The sequence below is a fragment of the Phyllobates terribilis genome, unplaced genomic scaffold (assembly GCF_046119375.1).
Source record: "Phyllobates terribilis strain yellow unplaced genomic scaffold, ASM4611937v1 Scaffold_2__4_contigs__length_985480577, whole genome shotgun sequence".
NCBI classification, from domain to species: domain Eukaryota; kingdom Metazoa; phylum Chordata; class Amphibia; order Anura; family Dendrobatidae; genus Phyllobates; species Phyllobates terribilis.
Genome location: NW_027362762.1, coordinates 740,948,772 through 740,974,417, shown reverse-complemented (window position 1 = coordinate 740,974,417; position 25,646 = coordinate 740,948,772). Strand labels below are relative to the sequence as shown.

Below are 25,646 nucleotides of genomic sequence, written 5' to 3'. Positions count from 1 at the left end.
CAAAACTATCTGCATTTGTATGTTAAGATAGGGAACAAGTGAGAAGTAAAAAATCATTATCGGCAGCACATTGCCCTGTGTATCAAGGACAACATGGTAATGTACAGGACGGAACGATTGTATTTGCCATTATTCTGTCCCCCATCATTGTTCATTTTCACAGGTAGGGAAAAAGGCTACGAATGACTTGTGCATAGTCGACCTGCGCTTGTTAATGGTGCATGGACAGGCCGAAATTGGCCGGTCTAAATTTACCATTATTCTACACTCCTAGTACAGAAGATGCACGCTTTGCTGAGCTGAGTGTGCATGTGGGTGTATTGGCGTACTGGCCTGCAATACATACAGGACGTTCTGCCCTCTGGCAGTCTGCATGCTTCTTATGTGATAGATAACCATTAGTGATACTAACCGAGTATCTTCGGCGTGCTCGAAAAATAGGTTTGTTTGGCAGCTGCAACACATGCAGGGATTGTCTAACAGCCTTGAGACGTGCAGCCGCGGCGACTAGTGTTGAGCGATACCTTCCGATATCAGGAAATATCGGATCGGATTGGATCGGGCCGATACCCAAAAAGTATCGGATATCGCCGATTCCGATACCGGAAACCAATGCAAGTCAATGGGACACAAATATCGGAATGAAAATAAACCCTTTCTTTCCCTGTAGGTTAATTCTACATGAAGGAAAACAACTAAGAATAATGTAGAATGTATTGGGGGAGGTGGTTGCCCAAATCGATGGGAACAGTGCTCACAGTGAAACATGAAAAGCCGGCAATTCAGCAGCGGCATACACCGGTACCCGACAATTTAGAACAGAAAGAATAGAGCTTCACACATAGATTAGATAGATAGAAACATGTCAGTCACATATATATGAAGTACAGTGACAGTGTTGATTACTGTACTTGTCATTTAGTGTAAAGGATTTATTTAAAAAAATATTAGTGTTTTCATGCACCGTCTCTTTAAAAAAGCCGGCCGGCAATTCAGCAGCTGTACCCAACAATTTAGAACAGAAATAATAGAGCATCACACATAGATTAGATAGATAGAAACATGTCAGTCACATATATAATAAGTACAGTGATAGTGTTGGTTACTGTACTTGTCATTTAGTGTTAAAATAAAGGATTTATTAAAAAAAAAATTGGCGTGGGGTTCCCCGTAATTTTAGTCTCTAGCGGAGGTTAAGCAGACGGCTGGGGCAGATGTTTGAAGCCTGGGAAGGGGGTAATACCGACGGAGCTTCCCAGGCTACTAATATCAGCCCCCAGCTGAATACCTAACCTTTACTAGCTATTAAAATGGGAGACCCCCCAAAAAAATGACGTGGGGTTCCCCCCTATTTTAATAGCTAGCAAAGGCTAGGCAGACAGCTGGGGGCTGATATTAATAGCCCAGGAAGGGTGCCATGAATATTGGCCCCCTCCCAGGCTAGAAACACCAGCCGTCAGCCGCCCCAGAAATGGCGCATGCATAGGATGCGCCAATTCTGGCACTTAGCCTCGCTCTTCCACGCTGCCCTGGTGCGGTGGCAGGGGGTAATAGGGTTGGGGTTCATGTCAGCGCCAGCTGCCATGAAGCCCAGGTTAGTAATGATGGGCGTCTATAAGACACCCCCATTACTAACCTACAAAGTGTTAAAAAGAAAAAACACACACTACACCCAGAAAAAAATAATTTATTTGAAATAAAACACCATTTTACTTAATTCTTAGTTTACTAAAAAAAATAGTTACCTGTCCACGTTCCTGCGTTGATCTCCCATGCACAGCTGTCACATCTGGAGATGGTGACAGCTGTGCATGGCTGCTGTAAGCTCACACTGCCGGGAACACGTCCGCTCCCGGCAGCGGGAGCCACTGACTGAGGTCACCGGAGTGCATTCAGTCAGCGCAGCTCCGGAGACATCCTTTACGGCACTGCTGTACCGTGGGAATTTCTCACGGTACAGCAGGGCCGTAAAGGAGCTAACCGGAGCAGCGCTGCCTGAACTCCGGCGAATGACGGGCTGCTTTACGGCCCCGGCATTCTAGCGGCGGCAGCGGTTCAGAGCGGTCACATTCTATGTGGCTGCTCTAAACTGGAGATCATCGTGGGACACTTGTGGACTGCTACGGAGGGGTAAGGATAAGGTTGTGCTTTATTATTTTATATTTTATTACAGGAGATCGATGGCTTCGGGGAATTAGGTGTCTAGGTGAGTATAGGTGCAGTTTTTTATTTTTTACTTTATTTTAGGTGGCGATCGGCGGGGACAGGTAATGTATAAACTAATTTATTTTAGGTAACCACTGGCCACCAATGACATGTATTTAAAATTTATTGGGGACACAGTAGGGCAATTTAAATAGCAGGATCAGGCTGATGGGAACTACTGCTCCCATCGAGCTGATCCTGCTGGCACGAGTGGACGGGGGACAGACATAGGCCGATGGGAGTAGTAGTGTCACATCGGCCTATGTCTGCCTGCACGCACACACCCGCACACATCCCGCACACATCCCGCACACACCAATCATGACGGGCTGATGGTCTGGGAGGTGAGGCTGACCTGTGCGGCCGTGGGAAAGTTCATGTGAGTTCATGCAATGCAGTCAAGCATGAACTCACATGAACCCTCTGAGGGCACCGCGGCGACTTCAAATGAAAAGCTGATCGGCATCACCTGATACCTCAGCTGTTCATTTGAAATAACCGGCAGGAAAGCGCAGCACAGAACTGGAAAGCCGGCGGTGAAGTCTTTTCACTGCCGGCTTCCCCGCCCGGGTCCTTCGCTCCCCGCTCCTTGGTCCTGCTCTCCCCGTCCGGTCCTAACTTTCGATCGGGATGGGAGGTGGCGAGGGGAGCGGAGGATCGGGGTGGGAGGTTGCGGGGAAGCAGTATGGGGCTGAGTGATTGTTTAAAAGCCGGCGGGCGGTAAAAAGCCGCCGGCTTTTAAACAATCAGGAGAATTCTCCCACGCTGGGATGGCATTCTGATGACAGGTTGGATCGCAGCTGAGCGCTGCCATCCAGCTTGTCATCCTTCAGAGACACGGCAGAGCGCAGGCATTATGGGAACTTCCGATTCCGGTATTCGATATTGTAAAAGTATCGGAATTCCGATACCACGAATATCGGCCGATACCCGATATTTCAGTATCGGAATGCTCAACACTAGCGGCGACTCAATCAAACTTATTTTTTGAGCACGCAGAAGATACTCGGTTAGCACCCAAGCATGCTGGAATAACCCCTTATTCGAGCACGTTCGCACATCACTAATAACCATCCATCGGTTGCAGCCAAGAACATGGCAGGCAGGATTGTAACACTTCCCCAACATGTTTTACAGAACCTTCAAGCATAATGACCCCTGAAGAGTCCCCTTTTATTTTTTTTGACAAGAACATGCCATATCGAGACGGCAATTATTTTTTAAAGGGGTATGTTAGGGATTCATTAATAGGGCAAGTTCCAGATTCAGCTTCCCATCACAAAAAAGGGGTAACTCAGGCTAGGTCCATAGGTTATGCAAGCATCCCACCAAAGCATATCAGGAATAGGAGCCAATCACTGCACTGCTTGGCCTATATGACCATGATGCTTTGCTAGCTTATGTCGACAGCAGTGGTAAAACATGACTTGTTTGTTTGATGACCACACTGTCTTACTACCTTTGACGTTGTACCTACATAGCCTGTTATACTCCATACAATAGGCGACTGCTCTTTCTGACTCTGGTCCACTGACGGGATAACCTTACAGGTACCACTAGTGCAAATATTTGGTAACTCTTGTGTATATGGAATTTGGGAGCAAAACACAATATGCCCATTAATGTGAAAGTATTTTCATGTTTGTATGTTTACTAGTGGCTACCTCTGTGTTTTACCAATATTAAAGCGCACCTGTCAGCAGGATTGTGCTCAGTACACTACATACACTGTCAGGTGGGCGCCATTACACTGATTAATATGATACCTTTCTTGAGGAAATCCATCCTGTGGTTCTTTTTTAATCTTAATTTTCATTCCTGAGATAATGATATGCTTGTGCTCCGGGGCGGCCTGTGGGGGGCGCTCTATCTGGTGCTTTGCTTACATATTCATCTGTATGCCTTCTGACAGCTCACTGTGCCTTCACTTACCTACCTCCTATTTTAAATACTGCCTGTGTAATTGTGGTAGAAATCAAGAAATTTACATGTAGCAAAATGGCCTCCGTCGGCCGCGCATGCTCAGTAGCATCTCTTGTTTGCCGAGAGATGCTATTGCGCAAGCGTGGCCGGCGGCGCCATATTGCTGCAGGGAAATTTATTTTTCCTCCAGCAAAATGGCGCCGCTAGCGGCACTTGCGCAGTAGCATCTTTTGCTTGCCGGAGGCAGCTCATGCGCATATTGAGATCTCTGGAGCCGAGATCTCAATATGCGCATGCACCTCCTCTGTCGCCATTTTCCTGAAGTCCACTGCATTAAAAACTGTGGAAAGTGCAGGGGCTCCGGGCTTTCAAAAAATGTCGACGGAGCCCCCACACCGCCAAACACCCCCTCCTACCAGCCTGGGGCCCGCATTATCGCCCCACTCCTGCCGCTGCCACCAGCTTCTTGCAGCAGCAGGGACCGTGGGACCCCGCTACACCGCAGCCTTTAAGCTACATTTGGATAATAAGACAAACACCCATTTTCCCCAAAATTTTGGGCGAAAAAAGTGCGTGTTATAATCCAGAAAATAGGTATTTTGTACATTTTGAGTTGTTTGGTTATTATTCTCACTATAACAGATGAAAAGAAACAATTCAGATGGAAAAATGTACATTTTTTCATTTAGATGCATTATAATTCTACAAGCTAAGTGTTGCCCAATAATTCTGCGCGCACAGATATTCTCCTAAGAAAGACAAAACCTCCCTTTTACTTTCTTACATATTCAGGTTTATTAGCCTTTTAGATTGACTGACAGCTCTGTAGTTGGTCAATAATAAAACTAATCAACAAAAATACAAATTGCCTAATAATTGTGCACACAGTGTATATATGTACACAAGACAATTATTTAGTTACTATTGCATGTTCAGTTATTTAAAGTTCTTGCAAATGTTCATTTCTAATAATTCATGCATTCTAATTCTAAACATATGATATTCATGTAATTTTACACTTTGTCTTTGGTAAAGTGACTGAATGAATTAAGTCTACATCTTCAGTGAGGAAACTTGATCGTGTATTGTGTAGCATCGGCGTCTCTGCCCCCTGCCAAGCAGAGACGCTGTCCCCCTTACCGCCGCGGTTTTGCTCCGGCGTCTTCCGGGTCTTCCGGCCTCCCTGCAGCTGCCGGAACACTCGCCTGACTATCTGCCTAATCAGCCTGCTTGTCTACCCGGACCACCCGTCAGCCTGCCAGCCGAAGCTCATCCACTGTACCGGTCAGTCTCTGCCTTCTGACCCGTGGGAGTCACCTGCTCTCATATAAGGTCGGTCCCAGAGTGGCACCTGGTCCCTCTGCTCGGTTCCTCCCTGGTTCACGGAGTCGACTGAGCCGCCGTGCAACCTTGGTCGGACCGAGTTGATCCTGATTCACGCCCCTCTGGCCCCTCCTTGCACCGCAGCATAGAGGTTCCACCACCCGGATCCGTAACATATTGTAGATATCTAAGAGGGGAAACCAGTTTCCTTAAATAGACTCCTACATCCATAAGAAAGGTTCTTTGTGTGCTGTATGAGTAGAAAACTAGGTAGTAGAATGACTCTTTCCCAGAATCCTATACATTGTGGAAGGGTAGTGAGCACTAAAAGCCTCCCACTACATAATCAGCAATGAAATGTCTTCTAGAAATGTAGACAGTTCTTAAAGGGTTGTTTAACAGCAAAAACATTGTAGATCTGCACTATTACGGGGTATATGGATGTGATGGAGGGAGGTCCTCTGCTCGGAAGTCCCACTAACACAACGCGCTTTGTAACTGGCGATGATGCAAACACAATGTAGTGACTTGTATTGTGCATGATTTCTTTGCTTTACTGCAGTAAAATGTATAATTCTTTCATCCTTTAAGATATGAAAATTGTTTCGTTTTGTAAAATATTTGCAAAATTTTAGTGTGCATTGTTTTTTTGTTTTTTTTTTAGTTTCTGGGTTTTATCTTTCTCTTTTAAATATATATCTATTAAAATGTCATGTTAAAATTCCCGTTATTTTTCAGTGACCTTATCAGTTTCATGACAAGTGGACCGATAGTAGCAATGGAAGTAATTGGAGATGATGCTGTTTCTGCTTGGAGAAAATTACTAGGTCCAACAAACTGTAGTATAGCCCGAAGTGAATCCCTACAAAGCGTACGAGCCCGGTTCGGCACCGATGGAACAAAAAATGCAGCTCACGGCTCTGACTCCATCGCTTCAGCTGCCAGAGTAAGTGCTCCTTATAATGCAGCTGCTAAGTACTGTATTTTGCCTATAAATATATTTATCAGCTTAACGCCTCAGCCAGTTTTGACATTTATGGGGAGGACATTTTTTGCCTATCTGTTTATTTTAAATTTTTGCCTTAAGTCATCTATTAAAAAATTGTCCAGTATCAGAATATTGATTACCTAGCCATAAGATGGGTCATTGGCATCAAATCGGAGGTGGTCCGATACCCTCATCGCTTACTTGCTCCAAAGGCTGTAGGTTGTGAACACTTTATTTGGAGCTGTAAGGTGCAGATCCGTTTAATGTGCTGCTGACGTGTACTGTAGAACAGTTTCATATTCTTTTGGAATAGTTTACACCCGGCGGCTGTCTGAGCAAATAACAGCTGATCTGTGGGGGTGTTGGGTGTTGGCTCCCCAGCGATCTCATGGTGATGACCTACCCTATGGCATGTGACCAGACAACTCCTTCAACTGTGGGTCATTAGGGTTATAGCAAAACAAAAACTATATAGTTGTTTTATGTTTTACTACTTTTGCTATATAAAAAACTTTTTTTTTTAAATGATTTTTTTTGGGGGGTACATATGACATTTTGATTATGTTTTTTTGTAATTCAGTAAAAACAAAATAGCACTTCCTGCATTGCTTCTGACAGCGTACATTGGGTTTGTTCAGTCGGGTTCATACAGATGTAGCAAAACTTTTTTTTTTTTAACAATGTAATAAAGAGGAATTTTTTATTTATTTTTTTCCGATTAGTTAATACACCAGATTGCTATGCACTAAGGGGTTAAATGGCTGGTATTGGAGTTCTCTCGATCTCGGCCATTGTGGTAGCAGCCATGATGTACATTACATGTAAGCTATCTTCAGAAGATGATCTAATGTTTTAAATCAGGTTTTTGTGTCAAATGTTTTTGGGAGGATGTTTGGCAATGTTTTTTTTTTGTTTTTTTTCCCAATTTCACAGTTTGTATTAAAAATAAAAAAAAGAAATCTTAAGAATTCAAACTGGCCTCTAGGGCTTTTTTAGACTCTAAATTCTTGTTTCAGGAGATCCACAGGTACATTAGCCACAGTGAACATACTCAGAGGCTATTTTTTGTAGTGACGCATCTAATGAGCGTGTGCTAAGATCATTGTGAAGACACGGGGAGCAGGGTCCGCTGTGACATCACCTAATGTAAATGGTGGATCCTGTGTTATCAGCTGTGTATAGAGATGTTATCTGTCATTGTACTCCTGCCTTTGATAATAAGAAGCCTTGCCATTATAGAAGATTGTAGCTTTCATACCTTTTTTATGTTTCTCTCTAAAAGTAAAAGTGCGTGCCCTAGAGAAGTGCATTGTTCTATACGGCGCCTGAGGTTTTGAAATCCCTTTGACTATTATTAAGAACTTTAAAAAAAAATCTAGTTGAAAATTTCTGTGTAGCTGGATATTTTATCTGGGGAAGTTATGTACAGTTGCAGTCAAAAGTATTCAACTCTGATTACAAATTAGCTTTAATTAATTTTCTAAACATTCTACTGACAAATGACAACTAGTTATATACCTCAAGACAAATAATATAACAAGTGGTGTCTCCAAACTGAACACATAATGCCACTTTTACTGACTTCTGCAGTGTCAGATTCTTTCACCCCCTCCATAAGCATCTTTAGTACTTGGTACAGCACCCTTTGGCTGTTATGACCTGCTGGAACAGAAATGCAAAGGCAGGCACTGGCTTCTGGCATTGTTTCTGAGAAATCTTAGCCCGCTCCCTTAGGCCTCCCTTTCACTAATAGTATTGGATTACTTACTCAAATCCCACTTAAGATTTTTTACAGTGTACAACTGTGACAGCCTCTCTAGAATCGTCCAGAACTTCTTCAGAAACCAAACCTTTGTGAACTTTGAAGTATGGGATCCTTGTCCATAGCGGGCTATAAAAAATAAAACCCTAAAATCACCTACCAGACTAATGCTGCTCCTCCTGACTCGCTACTCTTTCCCCTGCATTTCTCAGAGAGTGTAGAGAGTTGGAGTGCACACGAAGAGTAGGGGGAGAAGGTGCTAGTAGACTAGGGAACTACACCCCCCAAATAATCACATGACGTCAGAAAGTTCTCTGCACCCACCAGAAGAATTACTGAGTGAAGTTCATTATTATTGTGTATAACCACACAAAAGTACTTTTTAACCCCTTTACGACCTATGATGACGTATAGGTATGTCATAGGTCGCCTCCCCTCTTTTTCAGGTACATGGTAGCTGATTTCATTAGCTGACATGTGCCCCTAACAGCTGCTGGTGGAATCGCGATCCACCCACTGCTGTTAACATGTTAAATGCCGCTGTCAATCTCTGACATCAGGCCCCTGTCACATGATCGCGGAACGCCGATGGGTTGGCATGGCAACCCTGGGTCTGCGGGAGACCCCCGTGGTTGTCATTGCCGAACTGCTATTAGAACCGCCCCGTGGTCGGCACTCATAGCAGATGAGCATTTTAGTTACATATAGCACCCTGCTGTGTGTAGCACATACGATCAGATGATCGCATCTTCAAGTCTCCTAAGGATACTGTTGAAGCAAGTGAAAAGTAAAAAAAAAAATATATAAAAATATATATACAGTACAGACCAAAAGTTTGGACACACATTCTCATTTAAAGATTTTTCTGTATTTTCATGACTATGAAAATTGTACATTCACACTGAAGGCATCAAAACTATGAATTAACACATGTGGAATTATATGCTTAACAAAAAAGTGTGAAACAACTGAAAATATGTCTTATATTCTAGGTTCTTCAAAGTAGCCACCTTTTGCTTTGATGACTGCTTTGCACACTCTTGGCATTCTCTTGATGAGCTTCAAAAGGTAGTCACCGGAAATGGTTTTCACTTCACAGGTGTGCCCTGTAAGGTTTAATAAGTGGGATTTCTTGCCTTATAAATGGGGTTGGGACCATCAGTTGTGTTGTGCAGAACTCTGGTGGACACACAGCTGATAGTCCTACTGAATAGACTGTTAAAATTTGTATTATGGCAAGAAAAAAGCAGCTAAGTAAAGAAAAACGAGTGGCCATCATTACTTTAAGAAATGAAGGTCAGTCAGTCCGAAAAATTGGGAAAACTTTGAAAGTGTCCCCAAGTGCAGCTGCAAAAACCATCAAGCTCTACAAAGAAACTGGTTCACATGAGGACCGCCCCAGGAAAGGAAGACCAAGAGTCACCTCTGCTTCTGAGGATAAGTTTATCCGAGTCACCAGCCTCAGAAATCGCAGGTTAACAGCAGCTCAGATTAGAGACCAGGTTAATGCCACACAGAGTTCTAGCAGCAGACACATCTCTTCAACAACTGTTAAGAGGAGACTTTGTGCAGCGGGCCTTCATGGTAAAATAGCTGCTAGGAACCCACTGCTAAGGACAGGCAACAAGCAGAAGAGACTTGTTTGGGCTAAAGAACACAAGGAATGGACATTAGACCAGTGGAAATCTGTGCTTTGGTCTGATGAGTCCAAATTTAAGATCTTTGGTTCCAACCACCGTGTTTTTGTGCGACGCAGAAAAGGTGAACGGATGGAATCTACATGCCTGGTTGCCACCATGAAGCATGGAGGAGGAGGTGTGATGGTGTGGGGGTGCTTTGCTGGTGACACTGTTGGGAATTTATTAAAAATTGAAGGCATACTGAACCAGCATGGCTACCACAGCATCTTGCAGCGGCATGCTATTTCATCTGGTTTGCGTTTAGTTGGACCATCATTTATTTTTCAACAGGACAATGACCCCAAACACACCTCCAGGCTGTGTAAGGGCTATTTGACCAAGAAGGAGAGTGATGGGGTGCTACTCCAGATGACCTGGCCTCCACAGTCACCAGACCTGAACCCAATCGAGACGGGTTGGGGTGAGCTGGACTGCAGAGTGAAGGCAAAAGGGCCAACAAGTGCTAAGCATCTCTGGGAACTCCTTCAAGATTGTTGGAAGACCATTTCCAGTGATTAACTCTTGAAGCTCATCAAGAGAATGCCAAGAGTGTGCAAAGCAGTCATCAAAGCAAAAGGTGGCTACTTTTAAGAACCTAGAATAGGAGACATATTTTCAGTTGTTTCACACTTTTTTGTTAAGTATATAATTCCACATGTGTTAATTCATAGTTTTGATGCCTTCAGTGTGAATGTACAATTTTCAAAGTCATGAAAATACAGAAAAATCTTTAAATGATAAGGTGTGTCCAAACTTTTGGTCTGTACTGTATATATATATATATATATATATATATAATATATATACTGCAAGTTTTCCCACCTACAAAGAATGGAGAGGTCTGTAATTTTTATCGCAGGTACACTTCAACTGTGAGAGGCACAATCTGAAAATAGAAACTAGAAAATCACATTGTATGATTTTTACATAATTAATTTGCATTTTATTGCATGAAATAAGTATTTGATCACCTAGCAACCAGCAGGAATTCTGGCTCTCACAGACCTGTTAGTTTTTCATTAAGAAGCCCCCCTAGTCAATCACACTCCAACCTCTCCACCATGGCCAAGACTAAAGAGCTGTCTAAGGACACCAGGGACAAAATTATAGACCTACATAAGGCTGGGATTGGCTACAGGACAATATGCAAGCAGCTTGGTGAGAAAGCAGCAATTTTCAGCACAATTATTAGAAAATGGATGAAACACAAGATGACTGTCAATCTTCCTTGGTCTGGGGCTCTGTGCATGATGGAGCATGTTCACATAGGTCCAAAACAGACAAAACCCAAATAAAAACATAATATGCAAATACCCTGTGTAAATATTAGTATAGCGTAGTGTCTACATTTTCAGTCAGGAAACTTGATCTTGTATTGTAGATATCTAACAGGGCAAACCAGTTTCCTTGAATAGACTCCTACATCCATAAGAAAGGTTCTTTGTGTGCTGTATGAGTAGAAAACTAGGTAGTAGAATGACTCGTTCCCAGAATCCTATACATTGTGGAAGGGTAGTAAGCACTAAAAGCCTCCCACTACATATTCAGCAATGAAATGTCTTCTAGAAATGTAGACAGTTCTTAAGGGGTTGTTTAACAGCAAAAACGTTGTAGATCTGCATTATTACGGGGTATAAAGTATTCAGACCCCTTTAAATTTTTCACTCTTTGTTTCATTGCAGCCATTTGGTAAATTCTAAAAAGTTCATTTTTTCTTCTCATTAAAGTACACTCTGCACCCCATCTTAACTGAAAAAAAACAGAAATGTAGAAATTTTTGCAAATTTATTAAAAAAGAAAAACTGAAATATCACATGGTGATAAGTATTCAGACCCTTTGCTCAATATTGAGTAGAAGCACCCTTTTGAGCTAGTACAGCCATGAGTGTTCTTGGGAATGATGCAACAAGTTTTTCACACCTGGATTTGGGGATCCTCTGCCATTCTTCCTTGCAGATCCTCTCCAGTTCCGTCAGGTGGGATGGTGAACGTTAGTGGACAGCCATTTTCAGTTCTCTCCAGAGATTCTCAATTGGGTTTAGGTCAGGGCTCTGGCTGGGCCAGCCAAGAATGGTCACAGAGTTATTCTGAAGCCATTCTTTTGTTATTTTAGCTGTGTGCTTAGGGTCATTGTCTTGTTGGAAGGTGAACCTTCGGCCAAGTCTGTGGTCCAGAGCACTCTGGAAGAGGTTTTCATCCAGGATATCTCTGTACTTGACCGCATTCATGTTTCCTTCAGTTGCAACCAGTCGCCCTGTCCCTGCAGCTGAAAAATACCCCCATAGCATGATGCTGCCACCACCATGTTTCACTTTTGGGATTATATTGGGCAGGTGATGGGCAGTGCCTGGTTTTCTCCACACATACCGCTTAGAATTATCACCAAAAAGTACTATCTTCGTCTCATCAGACCAGAGAATCTTATTTCTCATAGTCTGTGAGTCCTTCGTGTGTTTTTGAGCAAACTCTATGCGGGCTTTCATATGTCTTGCACTGAGGAGAGGCTTCCGTCGGGCCACTCTGCCATAAAGGCCTGACTGGTGGAGGGCTGCAGTGATAGTTGACTTTTGTGGAACTTTCTCCCATCTCCCTACTGCATCTCTGGAGCTCAACCACATTGATCTTGGGGTTCTTCTCTACCTCTCTCACCAAAGCTCTTCTCCCACGATTGCTCAGTTTAGCTGGACGGCCAGGTATAGGAAGACTTCTGGTGGTCCCAAACTTCTTCCATTTAAGGATTATGGAGGTCACTGTGCTCTTAGGAACCTTGCGTACTGCAGAAATTCTTTTGTAACCTTGGCCAGATCTGTGCCTTGCCACAATTCTGTCTCTGAGCTCCTTGGGCAGTTCCTTTGAGCTCATGATTCTCATTTGGTCTGACATGCACTGTGAGCTGTGAGGTCTTATACAGACAGGTGTGTGCCTTTCCAAATCAAGTCCTATCAGTTGAATTAAACACAGCTGGATTCCAATGAAGGAGTAGAACCATCTCAAGGAGGATCACAAGGAAATGGACAGCATGTGACTTAAATATGAGTGTCTGAGCAAGGGGTCTGAATATTTACGACCATGTGATATTTCAGTTTTTCTTTTTTAATAAATTTGCAAAAATGTCTACATTTGTTTTTTTCCAGTCAAGATGGGGTGCAGAGTGTACATTAATGAGAAAAAAATGAACTTTTTATAATTTACCAAATGGTTGCAATGAAACAAAGAGTGAAAAATTTAAAGGGGTCTGAATACTTTCCGTACCCACTGTATGGATATGATGGAGGGAGGTCCCATGCTCGGAATCCCCGCTAACACAGTGCCGCTTTGTAACTGGCTATGATGCAAACACAATGTAGTGACGTGTATTGTGCATGATTTCTTTGCGTTATTGAAATAAACTGTATATTTCTTCTTTCATCCTTCGGAAACAAGAATTGTATATTTTTGTAAAACATTTGCAGAATTTCTGTTTGCATTGTTTGTTTGTTTTTCTTTTATGTGTTTATCTTTTTCTTTTTATATATTTTTTTGTTAATTTTAATGTTAAAATCACCTTAATTGTGCAGTGACCTTATCAATTTCATGACAAGTGAACCGATAGTAGCAATGGAAGTAATTGGAGATGATGCTGTTTCTGTTTGAAGAAAATTACTAGGTTCAACAAACTGTAGTATAGAACAAAGTAAATCCCCACAAAGCGTACAAGCCAGGTTTGGTGTTAGGCGTGCTTGATCCAACATCTGATTTGCTAATATGTGCTCTTAGGGAGGGATTCTATTCAGGGGGTTGAATAACTCTGAGACTGCAGTAGCCATTAAAACTGGCATTTTTTGGTGAATTTGCAGAAACTAATTGTTATATTCGTTGTGTTGAGATATTTTTAAGGAATTTGTCACGCTGGTGGATCGTGGACCCAATGCACCATGGGCTGGACTTACTTTGGAGGAGCGTAACTAAGCCGCTACTTGGTTTTCACTGGCGCCTCTGATCGTGAGGTCAGGCTTGAGCTGCAGGTAGCCGCCAGGTACCACTCCAGGGCAGTGTCCGGAACTGTAGCAGCTGACTCCAAGAGTCAGGGACGTTGGTTCAGGTTCAGAGTCCCAGGCAGGACCGAATACTGGTGCAGGTGCAAACTTTGCGGCATCTGGATAGAAGACAGGACGGCCACTCGGTATGAGTTTAGACTGTGCGACTTATGGATGCTAGATGGGACGGCCCCTGGTTCGGGTTCAGATTGTGCCGCATCTGGATAGAAGACTGGACGGCCACTGGTACAGGTTCAGTCTGTGTGGCTTCTGGATAGAGATCAGGACCGGACAAGGCAGTTTCAGGTTCAAGACTAGGTAATTGAAGGTGAGGTACAGGAACCAGTTCAGATAGGACGGTACAGGATAAGATTCAGGCAGGACGGACTCAGGGACCTGACAAGAAGGAAGCAAGTACAATCTGACAATTTACTAAAGTTGCTCAGGCACCTTCCAACAGGTGAAGGTGCCTTAAGTACTAAGTGCCTCCCAGTTATTGGCTGGGAATACATCAGGTGCATGCGCTGTCTCTTTAAGAGACAGGGAGTGTGCGCGCCCTAAGTGTGTTGACTGGAGACCTGCATGGTGTGCGCAGGCCCTAGGACACATGGACTGGAGCAGAGGAGGCGGCTGGGTGGTCGGGGCGATGAACTTAATGGCGTCCCTGCCTGGATGGAGGAGAGGAAACATGCAGGGACGCTGGCGTTACAGAATCTGTCATCAGGTTTCCCGTTAGTAAATCACTGTCAGCCCCTTATTTGTCTATGTACAGCAAAGTGTGAGAAGTGACAAGCAAAATGTAACTTAAATATTAGCATAACAATATTACAACTACAACTGGTTGAAAAGAAAATTAAGTGATTAAACTGCTAAAATAATGATGAAATCAGCCTATCACATCACAAATAGGTAGTACAATCCTCAAAAGAGAAATATAGTCAACTTGTATGGATCAAATATAACACAAAAAATAGAGACAAAAAAAAGTTAGGCTTCTAATAATGGGATTGATTAGCCAAATTGTATAGTAGCACCTTATTTGTGTCCTAATCCTGACGGTCCGATCTGTGTGCCCCTGCATTTAGACATACCGCAAAAAATAATCTTTATACACCACTCTCGCTCTCCCTGTATGGCATTTAGCACCAAGTGGTAAGATGGCCGTGTACGGACTAAACCTTTGCCCCTATTGTGAGCTTGCTAACTTGACCCCACTTCCTTTAATTGATAGGGCAGGATTAATAGGCTTATGGCAGGCACCAAGATTGATTCATACATGCCCATTGAACTGCCATTGAGGGAGAGCGGTGTATAAAGATAATTTTTAGCTGTATGCCTGACAGCAGGGAACATAGAATGGATCATTAGGCCACGTGCACACGTTCAGTATTTGGTCAGTATTTTACCTCAGTATTTGTAAGCCAAAACCAGGAGAGGAACAATCACAGGAAAGTATAATAGAAACACGTCACCACTTCTGTATTTATCACCCACTCCTGGTTTTGGCTTACAAATACTGATGTAAAATACTGACCAAATACTGAACATGTGAATGTGGTCTTAGGTTCCTAATTAACAGGCACATAAGTTGCTGGCAGAAGTTTAATGATGTAAGATTCCCTTTAAAAATTTTATTGCAAACAGCAGAATGTTTTTAAAATTTTTACAACAAACCTTATTTGCAGTAGGGATTAAAGAAGCACTTCTCCCATCAAAATTTGTATCCTCTTAATATATTGCAATCATCATATTATACAGCACTGTGTACTTACAATTGCTCTTTTTTCCTTTCTACCCAGTTAATTCTTCTGTTTTCCATTAGATCTATGACCTCATGTGATTAAAAACTGAGTGGCTGAATCCTTCTAAGCTCTATGTAGAAACTGGAGGTCAATTTTCCCTGTAGAGATCATCAGTCACTGAAAAAGTCAATGGCAGGAGGAGCAGGAGCTGAAGAGGGGAATGATTTCTGCATGAACAAGAGACTTCCTGTTTCTATGTAGAGCAGAGAAAAGAGAAGAATTAGCTGTGTAGAAAGACAAATTGAGCAATTGTAAGTACACAGTGCTGTATAATATAATGATTGCAATATATTAAGAGGGTAGAAACTTTGATGGGAGGAGTGCTTCTTTAAATACTTTTGATTGCAGCTGTTTAGTGGGATGTGTGAATAGAAGATTTCTGATCATTACACACATGTCAGCAGTGGTGTAACTTGAAGCTTGTGGACTCCAGTGCTAAAAATCCCCAACAGGGCCTCCAACTATCACAAGTCTTTACTAGTATTGGTCTTTTCATATGGACCAAAGGGACTTTTGGGCCCCCCTTCCCACAACTCCATGGCCCATGTGTGACTGCAAGTCCTGCACCCACTATGTTAGACGGGTGTTCAGTAAGGGAAAATTAGATGTGTGACGCTATTCATTTATGCACTTAACCAGATAACACAGCATTTAGTTTTTTACTCACGATTACAGTTCAAGGAAAAAGCTATTTGCAAATGACCTCCATTTACTTAACAGCCATGCTGAGCGCATGTGACGTACATTTTATATAGCTGTCAATACACTGTTTCAGCAAACATGAAGTGTGTGCTTAAATAAAAAATATATTATTGTCTTCATTTTTTTCCACATAGCTTGAAAGGATTTTTGATGCATCGATTCATTCAAATAAATTGGTATGCCACCAAAACTCGGATTAGCTGGTCTTTACCCTTATATTGCTCTTTGCTTAGAAATTTTGCATGGCTTATGCTCTGAGGTTTATTCTTCATTCTGACGTACAAAATATATTTCTACGTAGGGTATCTTGAAGGGGTTTACATCTTCTTTAAAAGTTATTCTTAATGGGCCCAGGTTGGGGTAAAAAAAAAAAATCCTTTACTCCCATTTTGGACTAAACTCACTTTTCCATACTCTACCGTGTCCCTAGGGTACCGACATCTGGAGGGGGCGTCACATGAATGCTGCACCCTTTGCATTTCAACAGAACAGGAAACCAGCTTAGATTTCCTGTTGGGACAAAATATGAAGGCTGCAGTCGTCCAGTGTTGTAATGTGTCTCCCCCTCCGATGTTGATGCTCCAAGATCCACATGAGACATGGTAGCAAGCTGAGGAGGAGCGGCGCCCATCTAGTATGTGAGTATAGTTTTTTTTTTTATTGTTTGTACTTTTAAACCCCAACCTGAACCCTTGGAAAATAAGTGTTCGTCCCTATTTTAAAAGTTAAAGAGGTTGTCCACTACTTTTACATTGATGCCTGATTGGCCAGAGTCTGACATCTGGGACTCCAGCGGATCAGCTGCTATTGGCGGCAGACGCCAGCTGGAAGTGCTTACTTGCCTAGCTTGGCAATCTACTTATAGTGGCTGCCATGGGGTACTCCACATTCACTTCCTATTCAAATCAATAGGAGGTGGATGTGCAGTACCCCGCGGCGGCCACTACAAGTAGACAGCCAAGCTCAGCAAGTAAGCACTTCCGGCCAGCGGCTGCCACTGCCGGCACTGATGGCAGCTGATCCGCGGGGGTCCTGGGTGTCAGAACCTGGCCAATCAGACATTGATGGCCTATCCTAAGGATAGGCCATCAATGTAAAAGTAGTGGACAACCTCTTTATGTGTCATAGAGATAGTAATGTATATGAAAAGGCACAAACAAAATACTGGAGTTATCCTTAGTTTTCAAGTGACAACTAGAAAATTAAAGCGGAGATCCAATTGGGTAGAGTGAGTAAAATTATTTGCTGTACTTATTCTATACAATTGTTTCCTATTTTTTTTATCGCAATCGCGCTATAATGACTCCACTGCTTTGTGATAGCAATCCATATGATCGCCCAGGCCTTGTGTACGACAGCGTGCTCACATCCTGCCCGTGAACTCTCACCATAGCATAGTTATTGTTCTATACTTCTTAGCTTAAGGCACTTGAATAGCCTCATGTCATTTCTACAATTTGTAGCTGTAACCATGACTTTACGTGTTGATCCCAGTTACCTAATTGTCAGTTATCTAATGGATATTCTGAAATATCACTGTTAAGAATTCAGCCCAAACTTTGCATTTATATTCCAACATATTTGCTTGGATGAGAACGCAAAAACTTGTTCTCACTCTAGTTGAATAAGTTCCCACCTGACACCATTGTTGGTTTCCACCTTTTATTATTATTACTATTATAACAATCGCCGTCATTGGAGCGAGAACATTTTATGCTGATCTGATGGGAATTGGATGTGGCTTTTCACGCATTGAAGGTCCATTTACACTACTCGTTTATCATGCAGTGTAAACAGGCTGCCGATCACCCAGTAAACGAGCAAAAAGCTTGTTCGTTAGGTGCAATCACATTTTATGCTGCATAGAAGATGATTATTCTCAGCACACCAGCTGAATCCAACAATTCCCATTGGCTTATAATGGTGTTGGGTCAAATTCCACCAAAGTATCTGTCATTTTGGCTATTTTTTTCGTCAAATGTGACTGAATCTTAAACTGGGGTCCCAAACGGACCCTCTAACATAGATATGGACAGGATCTGCCTCTGATGGTACAACTGAATTATCATCCAGTCCAAGCCTTAGTAAAATGGTTTCTTTAGAAAAACGTCAGAGTTGCTGATGAATAAACCTCTCTGCATCCCAGTGTTAGTTTAGCTTGAGTAGAGATGCTCACTACAGACTTCAGTTTCGTTTAAAAGGAATCTGTCAGTAGGATCTACCCTCCTAAGCCATCTATATGGGCATGTAGGTCATAGAAAGTCAAATAATATGATACCTTGATATCTGCGAACAGATGTCTTATTCCAAAGAGAAATCCACCTTTTTCTTATGTGCAAATGAGCTGTTAAGATCTATCGGCCGGACACTGATCTCCCTGAGAATCTGTCGCCAGAGCTTATTTTAAATGAAAGGAGGCATTACCAGTGTGCGACATATAGGTCAGAAGAACGGACTAGAAGTCATTACATGTCTCACACTGGTAACACTTCCTTTTCATTTAAAATAATCTCTGGGTGCAGATTCTCAGGGAGATCTATGTCCGGGCCATAGATCTTAACAGCTCATTTACGTATTAAGAAAAGTGTGGATTTCTCTGGAATAAAACATCAGATTGCAAATAACAAGGTATCATTTTATTCAGCTTCCTATGACCTACATGCCCATATAGGCAGGTTAGGAGGGTTGATCCTACTGACTGATTCCCTTAAAAGCTGTGATCATGTGAAGTTGTATTAATGCTTCTTCTTCTAATCTCCACCAGGAGTTAGAGTTTTTCTTTCCATCAAGCGGAGGCCGTGGACCAAAAAACACAGCTAAATTCACACATTGTACCTGCTGCATTATTAAGCCCCACGCCGTATTAGAAGGTAGGTTTCTGGGTTTTATCCTCTTGGAATTTACGGAATTTATTTTCAATACTTTCTGTTATGTCTTCATCGTATTCATAAGTACAAGTAAAATAAATCAGAAACCACACACCACCCCAATGTCACATACCATGGTTTACAGCGAACATGATAATCCCTCTGTTATTCAGAAATATCCATGCGGTGATATTTTACATGGCCTTTTCTCGTATTTATTCTGTATTTTTGCCATTTTCTTCAACTAGGATAAATATTATTTTTTTATTTTAGGTTCTCTGTTGCTTTACAATCAAATCATAAGAAAAGGAGCGACCTTTTCACCAGTATAGTTAGTTGAAATAGTCCAGAGTGTTTTTCACCCGCGAGTCATCCAGATACTGATATGGGAAAAGTTAAGAACATACAATCCAGAACTGTGTGAAATGGATGGACACGACATCTCTGGTGCCTGTTATCACGGGGAAATTATAAAGGAACAGCCAAAAAAGCCCAACATAGCAGATTATCTTTATAGTCTATAGGCGTAGACACATTACAGTCTGCTGAGATTTGGGAGAATTGCTAAAGATTATGGGCCAATGTGGCTGTAGATTACCAATACATTCTAATGCTTGTGTGGCATCTATATCACAAGGCAGCTTTAGCCTGTATGCTTAGATCATATGTTTCTGATTCTCTGTTAAAACTCTGATTCTGATTCTTTCCATTTAAAGAGTTACTTTGGCGTCACTCACTTCTGCATTGGGAAGTGAGTATGTCTGTATGACTTCCCATTGGAAGATACCTGCTACTACTAGCAGGTGTTGTGCACCTGTCTGATACATTGAAATAGGATGTGTGCATGATATCTGCTTGGCTGTGCTCACCAATTTTCGGCACACAGGTTGATAATCTCATGTGTATTGGGGTATTTCAACTGCAGATGTCGGAGAAAAGGATAGTCCAGCATGTTGAATTTTGACACTCCAGTTCTGTTCTCATGGGTGATAAGCTGCCACAACAGGTTTTCTACTTTGACACTAGTCACCACTCACAGACAAGCCGTGAGGCTTGGGTAGTCAAGAGATCCTGGGTCAGATACCAAGAGGGCTCGTCATATACAAAGAGGTAAGGCAAAAGGTGTAGTCTGATCATAGTCCAGAGTCAGAATTCCAAGGTAAGAGTGTGTCAAGTCAAAAGGGGTAATACAAACAGGTAGTCAATGGGTAAAGCCAGGGTCCGGCAACAAAATATTATAATGTTAGTATTCAGAGTACAAGGCACAGAGGACAAGCCACACAGAGCTGAAAGCCACGACTGGCAGCTATCTGTGACAGACAGTTTAGTTAAATACCTGAGTAATCACTAGGAACAGGGAACACCTGAAGGAAGCTCAGCACCTCCCAGTCTCAGATTGGACGGCCGAGCTGTCACTCAAAATACTGAATGCTCAGCACACCACTGCGCTAGATTGGACAACTGAGCTGTCAGTCACTGCATCCAAGACAGACTGAGTGGTGGAATTGTGACAACTACCCTCTTCTTAATGCATGCTCAGCCAATCTAAGCATGCAGGGTGTCAGGAAGCCGAAGAAATATTTACAGTGTATGTCTACATTTGGACTAAGCTGGGCCAAATCATGTGCTTTATATGACTGACTGCAACCATGTTTATGAGACTGTCTTGTTAGTTACACACCACATTTGTGCACATCGACATGCTATATGTTATAGTTGCTAGACCTGAAATAACAAGCTCTTTTCACCTACTGTGTCTCCCCATTTCCTTGTAGATTGTAAGCTTACAAGCAGGGACCTCACTCCTAATGTAACTGTTTAAACTGTCTTACCTCGTATTGAATTTATTGTCTGTATGTCACCGCTTAATTGGAAAAGGGCTGCAGTATATGTTGGCGCTATATAAATAAAAATTATTATTATGCTATAAGGACTCTTTCTCACGTCAGTATGTCCGGTACGTGTGGTGACAGTTTCGACACGTACTGGAGACACTGACACACATAAACCCATTCAAATCTATGGCTCTGCGCACATGTCAGTGTGTTTCCATGGACCGTGTGTCTGTGGGCAAAACACGCTGACATGTCAGTTTTTTACGCGCTGCACTTTCCGCAATATGTTTCACACGGATGACATCCACGTGCCATCAGTGTGACAGGTACCGGCGCCTGGGAATCGGTGTACAGTTAGCGCTGTTCCCAAGCACCGAGTGCTGAACACTGCCCTCATCATTGTCCCTTGCTAGCGCTGTGATGAGCACGAGCAAGGGACAATGTTGGGAGTAGTAGTCTGCTCCTGCAGTGTCCATGTGTAACAATAAGAATAAAATAATAAAATCCTTATACTCACCTGTCTGGAGATGTCCCCTGCTGTAATCCTCTGATCGCTGACACTGAGGAGCTGGGGAGAATGAACCGCTCCCGCGAGCGGACTCTGGAACTGCGCTGAGCTCACTGAGTGACAGGACACCGCTCCTGAGTTCAGCACAGAGCAGGGGCTCTATGATCCTATTGATAAAGGATTCTTCTCTAATTTCTGACATTATTGTATTTGGAAATAGAGTTTTCTAATGTAAAAAAAATATTTTAAATTGCTTGTCTCATCAGGAAATGTGCCACATACAGCCAGGCATTTTCCCTGCAACAGCCATTAAACGTGGTAGCTTTTTACCCTTGTAACACATGAATGACCCAAATCTACTAGAGGGAAAGTAAATCATACAGACAGGCTTCTCCTGACTGGGGGACCTCCATATACTTTAATATGGCCTGTGGATAACGGGGTTATCTTTGTCAAACATTCTCTTTGAGTATGATAATTCAAAGAGAGACACTACTATTAATTTTTTAAGTTGATTGATTCGGGCTTTATCTGTTCTCATCTGACTTTGGTCGCCAGCATTGGCTGACCAAAATCTCAGTTACGCAATGACGGCACAATAGGAATTAGTAGGATTCTGTTAATTATTATAGTAGTTTTGTCTTTATTAATTGCTCCATGGGTACTTGTATCAACTTTGAACTAGTAACTGCTTTCTTATCTGGGCCTCTGTAAAATGCCTTTTTGAATGCGTGCCATCCATTGGCTATAACACAATGCACCTGTTTAGCATTATCTTTTTTTATTACACTAACATGATAATAGGCTCTTGTGAATCATTGTCTTTGCGGTTTTCGTTCTAATTAAATAAATCCTGTCTCGCTTGCCAGTCTTTGTGCATGATTTGATAGTTGTGTATTAGTCTAATACCGTTTTTGCAGAGTACGTGTGAAGTTATTGACATTTGAGTTTGTCATTAGGGTGTCTGTTATACTAGCAAAATACAAGAATCAGTTCTTGTAAACTGTATTCACTGCCTGCATTCTTTCTTGTGTGAATACACAATTTTAATCTTTGCTTCATGTACCTTGGAAAATAAAATGCACTTTTTTGGACTTTTTCTGTGAGCTGGATTTTTCTGCTTTCTTTATTAAATGTTGCACCCTGCCCAGGTGCTATCCGAAGTGTGGAACTGCAGGTGGTGAGCTGGATTTTCTTCTGTGACTTAAACTGTATTCACGCTGTATGTCATAAATCAGATTTAGTTCACTTCACTCATATACCATATATATACAGTACAGACCAAACGTTTGGACACACCTTTTCACTCTTCAAGAGTGTGCAAAGCAGTCATCAAAGCAAAAGGTGGCTACTTTGAAGAACCTAGAATATAAGACATATTTTCAGTTGTTTTACACTTTTTTGTTAAGTATATAATTCCACATGTGTTAATTCATAGTTTTGATGCCTTCATTGTGAATGTACAATTTTCATAGTCATGAAAATACAGAAAAATCTTTAAATGAGAAGGTGTGTCCAAACTTTTGGTCTGTACTGTATATAAGACTTATCATGGTAAATAAAAAGAAAAAATACATAACCAATGGATCTTGGGTAATTCTGACAGTGATCAGTTTAAGATAGGTGGTTCATAAGTATATGGGTCCTATTCAAATTATTAAGTGGATAACCTTAGAGTATTGTGTTAGTTATCTTGCAAAATCATAGATCATGCATCCATAAGCCTATTGATTAATATTAGGAGATGTAAACTGAAAAAGCCTCGCCCATTGTTCCAGAAGAGCCATTGCATCTCAGTCCATGCCTCCACAACTCTCCCTATCCAAACTGGTCAGGCCCTGGTTTCCCCAAGACTCCGGCCCTAAGAAGGGCGGTCCACAGCTGTATTTGTACATAAACGGCGCCCTGAGCTCTCCATACGTTTCTCCCAACGCTTTTACGCTGTTCAGGTTCATCAGATGAATTGTATTGCACATGTAAATCTATCCCAGATCCTAAGATGTGCACCTATTATAATGGCGCTAATGAGCTCCGCTCAAATGAATGGAGTATTTAACATCTGCTTAATAAGAGCTCTCCAAATTAGACGCCATCTTCATGGTTCAAAACCTAATCACTCACTTGGGTTCAGGTGCTTGTATTTCCATGTTTGTTTCTCCCCCAGTAGCTGGCCGGTTTGTCCCACCTTCAGTTTTCTTGACACGCATATAGCAAGTCATATCCAGTTGTGGGGAATACATTTAAAATATTTGGCAGGGGATCACGTGTCATTTCCAGCCCGATGATGCGCTCCCATGCTTATCCAACCTTCAGATACTCCTCCCATGCTAATACTGGTCATTAGTCATGTGACTGGTCCGACCGTCCCTGCAGTGATTCAGTTGTGCCACATGATGTGCCTCATGTCTGGACGTGCGTAACACACATATCGGGTCACATGAGGCGGTTATACCCAAGGTCACATGAGGTGATCGATTGCATCACATCTGGTCCAATACTTATGGACCACCCATCTATCTTAAACTGACCACTATTAGAATTACCTAAGATTCATTGTGACCATTGGTTATGTGTTTTTCTTTATTTGTGCCCGTGTCCAGGTGACCTATAATAGTGGGTGAGGATTCGCCAACAACAGCCATTGATTCTTTCTGGTTTACCTTCTCGGTAGACCAATTTACATAAGTAAGACTTCATAGAAAGATGTGGCCACAATCTTTTAAATATTTAATGCTTAATTAAAAGTTATGTTTTATTTATTACTCACATGTTGCTGATACTCAAGTGAGTAGGCCTGATTTTCTTTGAGATATGGAGTTAATGTATTCTTTCTTTTTTTTTCCCCTTTTTTTTTTTTTTTTGCTCTCGGTCATAATGAGGCTAGAGGAGAAAGAGAACCGATTTGTGCCAGGAGACTTTCCTCTCCTCTTGTGTCCTTGTAGTCACAGAATGCATGCAACCCCTATTCCTCCCCCACATTTCAGAGATGTGAGGCACTGTAGGTGAGAACGAGGATGGAAAAATATTAGAATAATACAAAACAATTCCTGGATGTGGCATCATCCCCCTCCCTTTGCAAACTGCCGCCCTAGGCACTTGGCCCTCCATAGCCTAGTGGCGGGTACTACCCTGCTGAAGACACGGAGCAGTGCTTTGCACTTTGGCTCTGAGCCAATTAACTTCCTGATCTGACTGATGTATATGAATAACAGCACTGTCTGTCCCCAGTGTGACCTTGTTAATCTATAACTCTGTGAGCCCTTGTACTTAGAAAGTATTGTAGATGATTTCCTTTTCTATGCAAGGCAGTGGAAATTTACCTCTACCACTTCTCTGATCAAAGTCTCCTTCCTTCACCATTCCTAACAAATATTGGTTGCTAGGCAGAAGCCATGATTGACAGCGTTACCTGCAGCTGTAGCAGTGTGACGCAAGGGGCTCACTCACTGATTACCTGCAGTGCACACTGTGACATTGTTTTCTCAAACATGAGAAACGTTTCTTCATGTAATAATGTGACACAATGACATATCACCATTTTCAACCTCCACTTGCTCATATTGGAGCTTATGCAGGCATTTTTTCACACAATGAAATGCCTTTTTTCAGGGCCTAAGGGAGTTCTGATTGAAAAATGACTTGCGAGCGAGAGTCCTTATGTTATTCACTTGCCCCCCTAGGCCCTGCACTAACCACGGTCTGGTCTAGCAATGCACTCCATATCAGCCGTAGCCTAGGGGATTATCAGCAGGTTGTTCTAACATCCAGTCTGTCTCAGATTATGTAGGACTTCAGTTTAGGGCTCAATTGGTCTGGGTCATAAAAAAGGCAATGATCCCTCTTCTCTAGTTTATTTTTATTTATCCCTTCTTTTCCTTTTTCTTTACTTTCCCTTTTCTTTTCCCCTTTTTCTTTCCCCTGTTCATTTCCCCTTTTCCTTTCCCCTTTTCATTTCCCCTTTTCATTTCTCCTCTTCCTTTCCCCTCTTCCTTTCTCCTCTTCCTTTCCCCTCTTCCTTTCTCCTTTTCCTTTCCCC

The 25,646-nt window shown here is 42.2% G+C and overlaps 1 protein-coding gene across 1 annotated transcript in view; it reads left to right on the top strand.

Annotated features, from left to right (window-relative positions):
- NME7 (NME/NM23 family member 7) overlaps positions 1-25,646 on the top strand; it is a 237,401-nt gene that overhangs the window by 119,707 nt on the left and 92,048 nt on the right. Inside the window, exons 6-7 of the mRNA XM_073667225.1 lie at positions 6,190-6,397; positions 19,165-19,270. Coding sequence (XP_073523326.1) covers positions 6,190-6,397; positions 19,165-19,270 — 314 coding nt within the window. The remainder of the gene's footprint in view (positions 1-6,189; positions 6,398-19,164; positions 19,271-25,646) is intronic.